Raw genomic sequence first — 11,353 nt, 5'->3', positions numbered from 1 at the left:
TCAAACTAATTCTCTAAAGATACCAGACTAGGAATATAGACATCTTCAGTGAGATCAATTAAAGGTCAGAAGGCCAGGAGAAACTTGGCCTGGCCTGAGATGTTTGAGTGTTCTGCAAGGGTATCTCAGCATAACCTGCGACTTCACTGTAAACAGCCCTAGCAAACAGACAACAACCCAGCCCACCTGGAGGGCAGGGCAGGTGGTACAAGTCCACACCTTAAGCCCTTAATTCTCCAAAATCCTCAACTGCCTATAAATCTCCTAGACAATGCACCACCCCAGACTCTCTTGTCCCTCAGGAGCTTTTTCCTCTCACTTTATCTCTAAATAAAAGCCTGTACCTTGTTCTCCTACCTTGAGTGTTTGTAAAGCTCATTCTTCGGCTTTGTGAACAAGAACCCCGGCATCACTATTACTAACCTACAAGGCCCTACATGATTCCCCACCTGCTTCATCTGTGATTTTATTCTCTTACCACTTGTCATCTCTCACTCTGCTCCAGCCACCCTCCCCTCTCCACAGTTTCTCAGCGAATCCAGCATACTCCAGCTTCAGGGCCTTTGCATGAGCTGTTCCCACTGACCAGAAGTGCTCCATATCCCACTTATTGTTTCTTCAGTTCCTTCAGGTCTCTGCTCAATGTCGCCTTCTCTGAGAGGCCTTCCCTGTCTTCTCCTGTCACCCTATAAAATCCCATAGCCTGCCTTATTTTTCTCCAAAGCATTTATCAGTCTGATATTTATTTTTCTTTGGGCTCTCCTCAATAGAATGTAAGCTTTATGAGGGCAGAGCTTTGTCTTATTCTCCACTCTATTACACAACACCCCGACATCGGATGTCAGCAAGCTCTCCGTAAATATTTGCTGAATTAATAGCGTCTTATACGACCACTTAGGTATCCTCGTAGGGCCATAAACTACGCCATTTTTGGGCCACAATTGGTTGGAGCCTCGACCACGTGACTGCCGATCGCTGGCCTGCCTTTGAGGCTCGGGGGTCCACGTGGTCCCCGGCTCTGGGGGCTGTCCGGGCCGCGGAGGAGGTACTGCGCAGGCGCGGGGCCTGGCGCAGGCGCAGACTCCGCCGGCGGCGGTTGGCGGCGCGTGGGGCCGGCGGGCGGCTGCGGTGAGAACCTGAACGCAGGCAGGGAGAGCTGCCGCCATGGTGGAGAAGGAGGAAGCTGGCGGCGGCATCAGCGAGGAGGAGGCCGCGCAGTATGACCGGCAGATTCGTCTCTGGGGACTGGAGGCCCAGAAACGGTCAGGGCCGGTGCGGCTTGTGGGGCTGAGGGTCTGAAGGGGGCGTCTGGCCTGAGGCCTTCGCGGCCCTCAGGGAACTGGTGGTTCTGATTTGAAGAGAGGAGGCGGGAATTACGCTCCCAGGGATGGTAGCTCTCCCTAGAGTACTGGAGGGGTTGATTTGGGATATTTCTGGAAGGTATGGGAAGCGGGGACGTCCCAGGGTGGTGGGAGGGCCGTTCTCAGCGATTGGAGGCCTCCGGAAGAGGAGGTGGGGGAGTCCTGAGGAATCGAGGTGATTCTAACTCAGGGCTTCTTCGGTCGCTTGAAGGAGGGGATGGTGAGATTTTGGTCGCGGGTGGGGGCTTAGGGAATAGGAGGGGCCAGGGATGCCTGGAAACGGTGAAGTGGGGTGCATAGTTCATTCATTCATAAAGTGGGCACCTGTGCTCTGCCGGACGCTGGGGAGACTGGCTAACCGAACAGATACGAGCTTCATTCTTGTGGCTTCCAAGGAGTGAGTGTGCCAGTCTGAAAGAATGAGGGTTTTTGAGGTGTTTTTGAGCAGGTTATTTCAAGTAGGAGTCTTGAGAGGCTCGGAAAGACTGGGAGGCGGGGGATGGTGTGGGGGTGGGGTGGGACATACCGGAAGTGGTATCTTATGTCTAGGTGTGGGGGTGTGTCCAGAGAGGACCCTACACTAAGGTTGAGCATACCTTGGGTATTGAGTAGTTACTGGAGAGTATGAGGTCTTTGAGAGAAGTAAATAATTTGATCAAATATTTATTGAGCACTGTTCCAGGCACTGAGCGTCCATCAGTGAACTAGACTGGCTCCTTGCCCACATGGAGCTTGCATTGCTGGTGGGGGGAGACAATAAACGTAAATGATATAACGGTAAGTAATGCAAGTGCTAGGGAGAAAAATAAGGCTGGATAAGAGGGTCAGTAAAGGATGGTGAGGTGAGAGCCAGGGAAGGCCTCTGAAGAGGTAACACTGAGCTTCTGTCCTGTGTGAAGGGAAGGGGCCATGTGGCCATAACACAGACAACAGCATGTGTACAATCCTGGAGACCAGAGCGTGATTGGCAAATTAGAGAAACCGGTTGGCTGGAACCAAATGAGTTGAGGAGTAGCTTTTTTATTCTAGGTGTTCTGGGAAACTCACTGGAGAGTTTCCAGTATAGGAGTATCTGATTTGTGTTTTGAAAGGATCACATAACCCCTCCATAACCCAGTGTATGAATTGGTGAATACATTGCTGTGTGAATAGTTTGAAGTGGGCAGAAGTGGAAATAAGGGTTCGGGTTAAGAAACTGCTGCAGTAATCCACTTGAGACATAGGTAATGGAGACATGAAACTCTAGAGAAGGGACCACATATATAGAGGTATTCTGGATATATTTTGAAAGACAGGACAGGATTTGCTGAAGGATTCAGTGTGTGGAGTATGGGAGGCAGAAGTCAAGGATGATTCCAAAGGTTTTGGCCTGAGCAACTGGAGAGGTGGAATTGCTGTTTACTAATTGAGATGGGGAAAACCCTAAGTTTGATGGGATGAGGTTCAAAGAATCAGGAGCTCTCTTTGGGCTTCCTTTTAGATGTTTATTATACATCTAAGTAGAAGTATGTGGGTGGGTGAGTTTAGAGATGGGGTTTGGGTAATGGAGGGGTTATGTGATGTGAGTACAGACTACAGAGTTACTTGATCTAAGGGTTGGGGAGACAGGTCAGGAGAGTTTAATTTCAGGGGTGGGGGTTTCTAGAATTTTTTGATGATAGAGAATGTGTTGTGCATGTGTGTGTGTGTGTGTGTGTAAGGTGAGGTGACAGTTATTCTGGTTTGTTTAGGTGTGTTGGGTCTTCTGTGATTGAGGGGTTGCACTGGTCTGAGTATTGAGGGCATATGAAATTGGAGATTGGAAATTAAATAACGAGAATGGGCCTGAAGATGTAGTGAGGGTTGATTTTGCTTTCAGGGACTGCTGTGTGAAGGACTGAGTATTAGGAGGTCCTAAAGGGTTGGGAAGGGGATTCTAAGTGTACTAGAAGGGTTGATCCAAGCTCTGGGGGCAGCAGCTAGTTCTGTTTGAGGTGGGGTGAAGATGGTGAGGGTTCTGCTGGAATGTAGTGAGGGGACTGTCAGATGGGCGGGGAGGATTCCTCTGAGGAACAGTACAGAATGAGTGGGGGCTTCTGAGGAGGAGATGACCCAAGGCGCAAATCAAAGTCAGGGTATAGGATTCTTGTGGTGTGGGTTACTGAGGGAGTGGAGACATACTGAACTCGGTGGAGAACCTGAGAAGGATTATTTGAGGGTCCTAGGAGGGAAGGAAGGGGCTATCTAAAATGGGCAATCTGTTTATTTATAGACAGTCCTATGGAGTTTATTGAAGTTCTCTCATGTTCATTTTCAACTGAGTCTCATAACAGCTTCTGGAGTAGGAAGGGCAGTGAGTTCCTCCACTGTACAGACAGAAAGGAGGCTCCACAAAGCAAACTGACTTGCCTCTGAGGGAACTTGCAGGTGAGCTAGGAGAACTCGGCACTGTGGTTCCTTTGTAAAGTGGAAGGCAGCCTGAGAATCAGCAGGCTGCATTCCGGCTACAGATTTTGCTGCTGTGATGTTGGACAAGGTAGTCAAAACTGGAAAGGGCAGTAGGGGCTTCAAGATCACCAAGTACAGTCTAGAGTCTAGAGGCCGGGTTATATCTGATAGAGTGTTTCAGATTTTTGAAGTTATTTGCCAGCATTTAAAAACTTAGAGAATTGGCCAAATTGGAGACAATATGAGTATCAGAAAGAACAAAATCAACTTCATTTAAAAATAACTTAGAATCCATAAGGCCAAGTTAATATTCAAACAACAGATCACTTCTTTGGAAGTGATTATTAATAATGTGCCATCTGATTTGGTGAAACAAAACGTAATACATCATCATTTAGGTTTTTTTTGCTGGGTATCTTTTACCCTCATCAAGCGTTTAGAGAACAGAGGAACAAATTAGAGAACGCCATTGAGGTAATGATAAGGTGTCCAGAATGTGGGACATTTTTCAAGACAACTGTCCTGGAAAATGTCATGGAAAAACAAGTGAAGGGACGGTTCTAGATTAAAAGAGAGGAAAGGGGTGGAGCTAAATGCAAGGTGTGAACCCTGACTTGATCCTTGTTCAAAAAGAAGATTTCCATAAAAACCTCTTTTAGACGAGGGAAAATTTGAGTGTCCAATCCTATAAGGATATTTGAGAATCATTTCCTAGCTGTGATAATAGTATGTTTATGGAGGAGAATGTCATGTTTTTGGAGGTATGTGCTAAAGGTGTGAAATACTGTGATGTATTGTAGGTATATGGGTGCAGTAGGTATATGTAGGTATTGTAGGTATATGTAGGCAGCTGGGCATGTTTTCAGAATGTGTGCTTCTGCAGCTTTTGCACTGCCTTTCACAGCCAAAGGCATGGCTAATTTTTCTTTCACTCAACCGTAAGTTATCCCATATCTAGGAGTGAGGAAAGGGAATAACTAGAGAGTGAATTAGATGATAAGCTCAGTGAGGGCAAGCCCTTTATAAATGTCCATTAGTTAAGATACAGGTTTTGACGAGTCTCTATTAAATTTCCAGTCTTGGCAAGTTTGTAGACATGCAGGTATTTGTTGAGTGAATGAAATGAACATAACACTGTAAAAAGCAAGGAGGTCAGGTAACCTGGGTTCAGTTACCACCTCTGCTAACTAGCTCTGACTATGGGTCAGTCACACAGTTTCTTGGCCTGAAATTCCATATCTGCAAAAAAGGAGGGGTGAGTGTGATTAAATCTTTAATAAAACTCTTTGGACTCTGAAATTCTGACTTTACAAAAAAGAGACTGCAGAACTTCCCTATTTTCAAACACTCATTCCCCAACACTGCTGCTGTTCCAAAGAACTTAATTTGTCTCCATAGGCACATACTTGCCATAAAAGTGACTGAGCACATGGGCTCTGTCCCAGAAGCCAATCCTGATTGTTTCATTTCCTGATTGTTCATAGAAGGACAGATCTATTGTAGTGTTGATAGTGGTTAATAGTAGAGTTTGAATCTCAGCTCCAAAACAAGTTATTTAACATTGGAGACATTTCTTAACTTCTCTGTGCTTTGGTTTTCTCATTTGTCAAACAGAGATAATAGAATCTACTTTATGAGCTTGTTGGGAACTAAATGAGCTAATGCATGAATATGAATAGTGTGTATGCACAGAAAGCATTCACTGAATTATAGTTATTTAGCAAGTATACATCACCAGCATTAAAAGAAGGGGAGCTACATAGGAAATACTGTGTGATAAATAAGGCAATAAATGTAGATTAGGAGTCCATGGGAAGAGTGGAGACTCCAGAAGGATGAGGAACATTGTAGAAGGAGCAGATATGCATAGGCAGATGACAGTGGGGAGCAGTCTTAAGTTCTGTTTTGGATTCTGACAAGACATTTATTTATTTTATTTATTTATTAAAGTATCACTCATATACACTCTTATGAAGGTTTCTCATGAAAAACATTGTGGTTACTACATTCACCCATATTATCAAGTCCACCCCATACCCTGTTGAAATCACTGTCTGACAAGACATTTAAATAAATACAATGAGTGGGCAGTTGGATGCAGCAGAATTGTAGATTTAAATGAAAAATGCTGTACTGTCAAGTGAAGAAGAGAGTATTTCTAGGAGAAAACTATCAAATATGCCAAATGCTGATGGTTTATTCGGTTGCACAGCCCAGAAACATAAGCGTTCTTTATTCATCTTTGTCCCTTATGCCTGCATCCGATCTATTGGCAAGTCTTACCAGCTCTACTTCAAGCTTTGTCTCATCCTCCTCTCTTCATTTAGTTCAAGCCACACCCAGCATCTCTGATCACCTCACCCCAACAGTCTCCTCACTGCTCCCCCATTCAACTCTTGACTCTATAAAGCAGATCACAACAGTCCTGCTTAAAGCATCCCATTGACTTCCTGTTATACTCAGAATAAAATCCGAAGCTCTTAAAACGCATTGCCTTTCATGCCCTGCCTAGTCTGACCTTGTCTACACCTCCATTGCTCGCTGCATTCAAGCTGCTTGGATCTTTCTGTTCCTCAAATATGCTCAGGTTCTCTCTGGCTTTGGGAACTTTGTGCTTACCCTACTTGAAATAGTTTTATACCAGATTTTTGTATGACTCACTGTCATACAATAGATGTGGTTTGAATGTGAATTTGGTAGTCTTAAGAATGTTTAACTATGAGTGGAATTCATTGGTTTTGACTTACCTTGCAGTATGTATTATGAATTCAGATTGTGATGTAAAGGCTCTAGTTCCTTCCCTCCCAGAAATGTAGAAGGTATTCCTGTGGCAGAAGTCAAAGAGAGGAGAGCAAATCAGCAAATATTTTTAGAATCTACATGGGGAGGACATTAAGAGAGAGAAAATTATAGATTATGGTTGGAACTGAATTCTGATCCCTGTTCTGGCCACCCATTAGTGTGAGGGCTTGGACACCTTTTCTGAGCCTCAGTTTTCTCCTTGACAAAGGCAGACATGTATCCTTCCCTGTGGAAACTTGATGGCCTACCCTGAGGTTTAGGGAGCCCCTTGGACTTTTAGGGAGAAAAATCTTACGCAATGTTTAGGATACATGTGCTTTTTTTCTGGGAGGAAAAAATGGTGAAGAACCATAATCAAGGTTTCAGTGAAGTGCGATGTCATATACCTAGCTCAGTGCCTGGTACTTAGCCCTCTGTGGATGGTAATTGCTGCCATTGTTGCTACCAGTGGACTATATGCACAATATGTCACCATAAAAGTGCACATTTACTTTTGCTATTGTGAAGCAGTATAACTAAGAGCACAGACTCTGAGGCAGTATTGCCTGAGTTAATACATTTGCTTTACCGCTTGGTAGCTGTGTGATCTTTGGCAAGTTCCTTAACAACTCTACTCAGTGTATTCATTTCCTGTTGCTGCTGAAACATTTACCACAAGTGTAGTGGTTTAAAAACAACATAAATTTATTCTCTTAACAGTTTTGGAGGCCAGAAGTCTAAAATGAGTTTTGCTGGGCTGAAATCCAGGTGTTGGCAGAAGAGGGTGTGGACGTATTTTGGATTAGGTGACCCGTGTGTACTTCTAAGGAGGTGACAGTTGAGCTGAGACCTAAAGAATGGTTCTTGTGAAAAGTTGGGGGAGGAAGCAGAAAACAACTAGTGCCAAAGTTCTAATGCAGGAGCAAACATATTTTCTTCGGTCAGGGAAGGTTGGCCCTGCTGTAGGTGCATCACCAAGGGAGAGAATAGGATGAGACTTGCAATGGGAGTGGTACGCAGGCTTTTGATAAGGAATTTGCATAGGAAACCATCAAAAGATTTGAGCAGAAGAGTGGCATGATCTGTTAACAGCTCTGTGCCTGAGATGGGAGTAGTAGATTGCGGGGGCAAGAAAGGAAGCAGGGAGAGCAGGTGTACCAGGTGCATAAGGCTGCCGTAATTCTGTAGGTGAGACGTGGTGGCTCAGTCAGGTGGTGACTGAGGTAGAAGGAAGCGGATGGTTGATGCTGCTGTGAATATATTTGCACATGATTTTTTGTGCCCACTCGAGTAATTCTGTAGGATTGATTCCGAGAAGAGGGATTGCTGCTTCAGAGCATGAATAATAATAATAGCTGACATTCATTAAGTGCTGACTATGGGCCAGGTATTACTTTTTTTGTAGAAATCTATTATTTTATTTATTTTTGTACAGTAGTAATTTTTTACTTATTTTTTTTATTATGGTATCAATATACAGTCGCATGAGCAACATGGTAGTTACTTGATTCCCCCCATTATCAGGTACCCACCACATACCCCATTACAGTCACTGTCCATCAGCATAGATGCAATAGAGTCACTACTTGTCTTCTCTGTGCTGTACTGCCTCCCCCATATCCACCCCCTACATTATGAGTGCTAATCATAATGCCCCTTAATCCCCTTCTCCCTCCCTTCCCACTCACCCTCCCCAGTCCCTTTCCCTTTGGTAACTGTTAGTCCCTTCTTGGGTTCTGTGAGTCTGATGCTGTTTTGTTCCTTCAGTTTTTGCTTTGTTCTTATGCTCCAGAGATGAGTGAAATCATTTGGTACTTGTCTTTCTCCGCCTGGCTTATTTCACTCAGCATAATACCCTCTAGCTCCATCCATGTTGTTGCAAATGGTAGGATTTGTTTTCTTCTTATGGCTGAATAATATTCCGTTGTGTATATATACCATATCTTCTTTATCCATTCATCTACTGATGGACACTTAGGTTGCTTCCATTTCTTGGCTATTGTAAATAGTACTGCAATAAACATAGGGGTGCATATGTTTTTTTGAATCTGGGCTGCTACATTCTTAGGGTAAATTCCTAGAAGTGGAATTCCTGGGTCAAATGGTATTTCTATTTTTAGTTTTTTGAGGAACCGGAACCTCTGTACTGCTTTCCACAGTGGTTGAACTAATTTACATTCCCACCAGCAGTGTAGGAGGGTTCTCCTTTCTCCATATCCTCACCAGCATTTGTTGTTGTTTGTCTTTTGGATGTTGGCCATCCTAACTGGTGTGAGGTGATATCTCATTGTAGTTTTAATTTGCTATTCTCTAATGATCAGCAATGTGGGCCAGGTATTATTTTAAGTGCTTTTCATGTAATTGAGCCATAAATAAACTGTAGTTTCAGGACCCCTAGCAGGTTAAGGATTAAATACATAAACACAATATTCTGTGTTGATGGTAGTTAGGTAAGAAACCTAAGCAGTCAGAGTCTATGGAGCTCTATAGGATGTAGGAATTGTGCAGAGGCCACAGGGTTATTTGTGATTTATGTCAGAGGCATTTTTATGTGTGACACTTGTGCTAAGAGATCAGAGGAGGGAGTGCTCACTTGAGTCTGCCATGATAAGAAAGGGTTTTGTGAGGAAGTGGTATTCAGTTGCACTTTGAATGCTGTGATTTAAAGTCTGCAGGTGGGAAACTGAAGGCATGTTTGGGAGTGAGTAGTCATCTGGTAGTAGTGGGAGATAAGTGTGGGAAAGTAGGAGGGAGCCAATACTGAGTGCTCTTAAATGCCAGCATTAGGTTATTTTATGTCACGTATTTTTAAAAATCAGAATCAAACCCATTCCTGACCCATTTATAATGAAGGCAATGGGGATTGAGTTCAGTAAATTCAACTAACACGTTGAGCATCTGTTTTATGCTGGGGGTTATGCTAGATGGTTTTGCACATGTTTCATTTACCATGTTGCCGAGGGGATTAAATGACAGGAAGTCAGACTTGGTATCCCCACTTTACACATGGAAAAACTGAAGTTTAGAGAGATTGTGCAGCTTGTCCAGGTGTAGAGAAGATGGAAGTTCCATGACCAGGCTTCTCAGCTGACCCTGGTCTGCTTGCCCTGTGAGCACGTGCAGTGCTCACAGGTGCAGGCTTGCACACAAGTGGGCAATAAGTTATTACTGTCTGTATAAAAAAGAGCACCGTCCAGTATGGTGGGGTGGCAGGGACCAGCTTGCTGCACACAGACCTGCCCTGAGGCAGACAGGATTTTAAACGGTTGACTTGCCACCACGAGAATAAAGCTAGGTATTAAAAAAAACCCTTTTACCCACAGCGTTCTGTTGTCATCTTTCCGTCTCACCAAATCCAGAGCGAATTGCTCAGGGCTGAAACCCTCAGGCAAGACACCAGGTCACTGAGTTAGGAATTGGCAAAGCCAGAATTCAAGCCCAGTGTTCAGACCTAGAGGGTTTCAGTGGTTGGCAGTGCCTGTTGCTGAAGGAGTGTCAAGGAGAACAGCCTGAGAAGTTACTGGGTCTGGAGATTAGGAGGCCTTTGGGTATGTTTGAAGATAACAGATTCCCAGAAGAGAGCTGGGCCATTTTAGCCATATCTTTGAGGCACTGGAGCAGCCAAACGACCAAAACCCGTCACTGAGACTGAAAGGGGACTTGGAACTTGGAAATCCAGGTGCTACAATGTCAGAGCCAGCTGACGGGGGGTGCTTGTAGACTTAACAGTGACAGCAGACACCTAACAGGTGCAGCTAAGTGCAAGGATGTCAAAGGTTTGCTGTGTACACTTTATGCTTTGTGGAAACATTGCTTATTGTGTGTACTGATTCTCAAGAGATGGGAGCTCCTTTGGGAGGCCGCAGAGCTTCCCCTCCTTCCATCCACTGGTATAATGCTGTCAATCTGTGATAAGAGACCTGCTCATTGCTAGCATCCTTATTTACCTTCCTTGTGTCTTGTAAGCTGTTTCCAATTCCCTCCTAGTCTGGTATAGTGGAATTGTCTCCTGAAAGTCTCTTGTCAGCTAGCCTGTGTTTGGTAGTGAAAGGACCCTGAGACCCAGACATATGCCTGTGAGGGAAATCATATCAGTTTGTCCCCCTCCCTCCATTCTACCCTTTGGCTGTACCAGTGACGGAAATCCAAAGTGTGCTAGCACCAGGGGTCAGCACAGGACCGTGTTTATCAGCTCTCATTCTTGTGTCCTAGTCCTCTAGATTCGAGGACTTCCAGTCTGACTACATGCAAGTGTCCATAATTTTGAACCATTTATGGAGAAGAGCTTCTGCATGTTCTTTCTAATACTGATTCTTACTGAGACTTGACTTAGTTCATAAATGAGCAGACTCCCTGGCCAGTAGAACTTGAACTTATGTGGGATTGTCCTTAGTTCTCACCACTCCTTCCCAGTATGAATAACTGTGTACTTGGTGCAAAGATCTTAAAGAGTTCCATTACAGAGTGCTGCCTGAGAGCCTGATGGGGTTGTTTTATAAAATGTGATGTAAGTGATTGCTTTTTTCAAATCTGAAAAATTCTGTCTGAAATGCTTCTGATTAAGGAATTTCAAATAAGATATTTGGACCTATACTGCCTGCCACTTACCTTTGAGCCCAGACTTTTTGGGATAGCCTGGCCTCTTTTTTTAGCCTCATTTTCTGTCACTTTACAGACTGGAATAGAATGATCCAAATGCACCCTCTTTCATGCTGCCACATTTGTGCTTGTGTTATAGCCTAAATAGGTAGCTCTTCTCACTTTGTCTTGTGTTACTGTACTAG

At 44.2% G+C, this 11,353-nt stretch overlaps 1 protein-coding gene across 4 annotated transcripts in view; it reads left to right on the top strand.

The window, feature by feature from the left end:
- The first annotated feature begins 1,041 nt into the window (after nucleotides 1-1,041).
- SAE1 (SUMO1 activating enzyme subunit 1) overlaps nucleotides 1,042-11,353 on the top strand; it is a 61,618-nt gene continuing 51,306 nt past the window's right edge. For 3 of the 4 annotated variants that reach the window (XM_017663210.3, XM_073226845.1, XM_073226846.1), the window contains exon 1: nucleotides 1,042-1,262. In XM_017663210.3, coding sequence (XP_017518699.1) covers nucleotides 1,165-1,262 — 98 coding nt within the window. In that variant the 5' untranslated portion in view covers nucleotides 1,042-1,164. The remainder of the gene's footprint in view (nucleotides 1,263-11,353) is intronic. The other variant, XM_073226847.1, reaches the window with a different exon arrangement.

Source organism: Manis javanica, chromosome 17, assembly GCF_040802235.1.
Source record: "Manis javanica isolate MJ-LG chromosome 17, MJ_LKY, whole genome shotgun sequence".
NCBI classification, from domain to species: domain Eukaryota; kingdom Metazoa; phylum Chordata; class Mammalia; order Pholidota; family Manidae; genus Manis; species Manis javanica.
The sequence above is the reverse complement of the archived record's forward strand: the minus strand, read 5'-3'. Positions and strand labels throughout refer to the sequence as shown.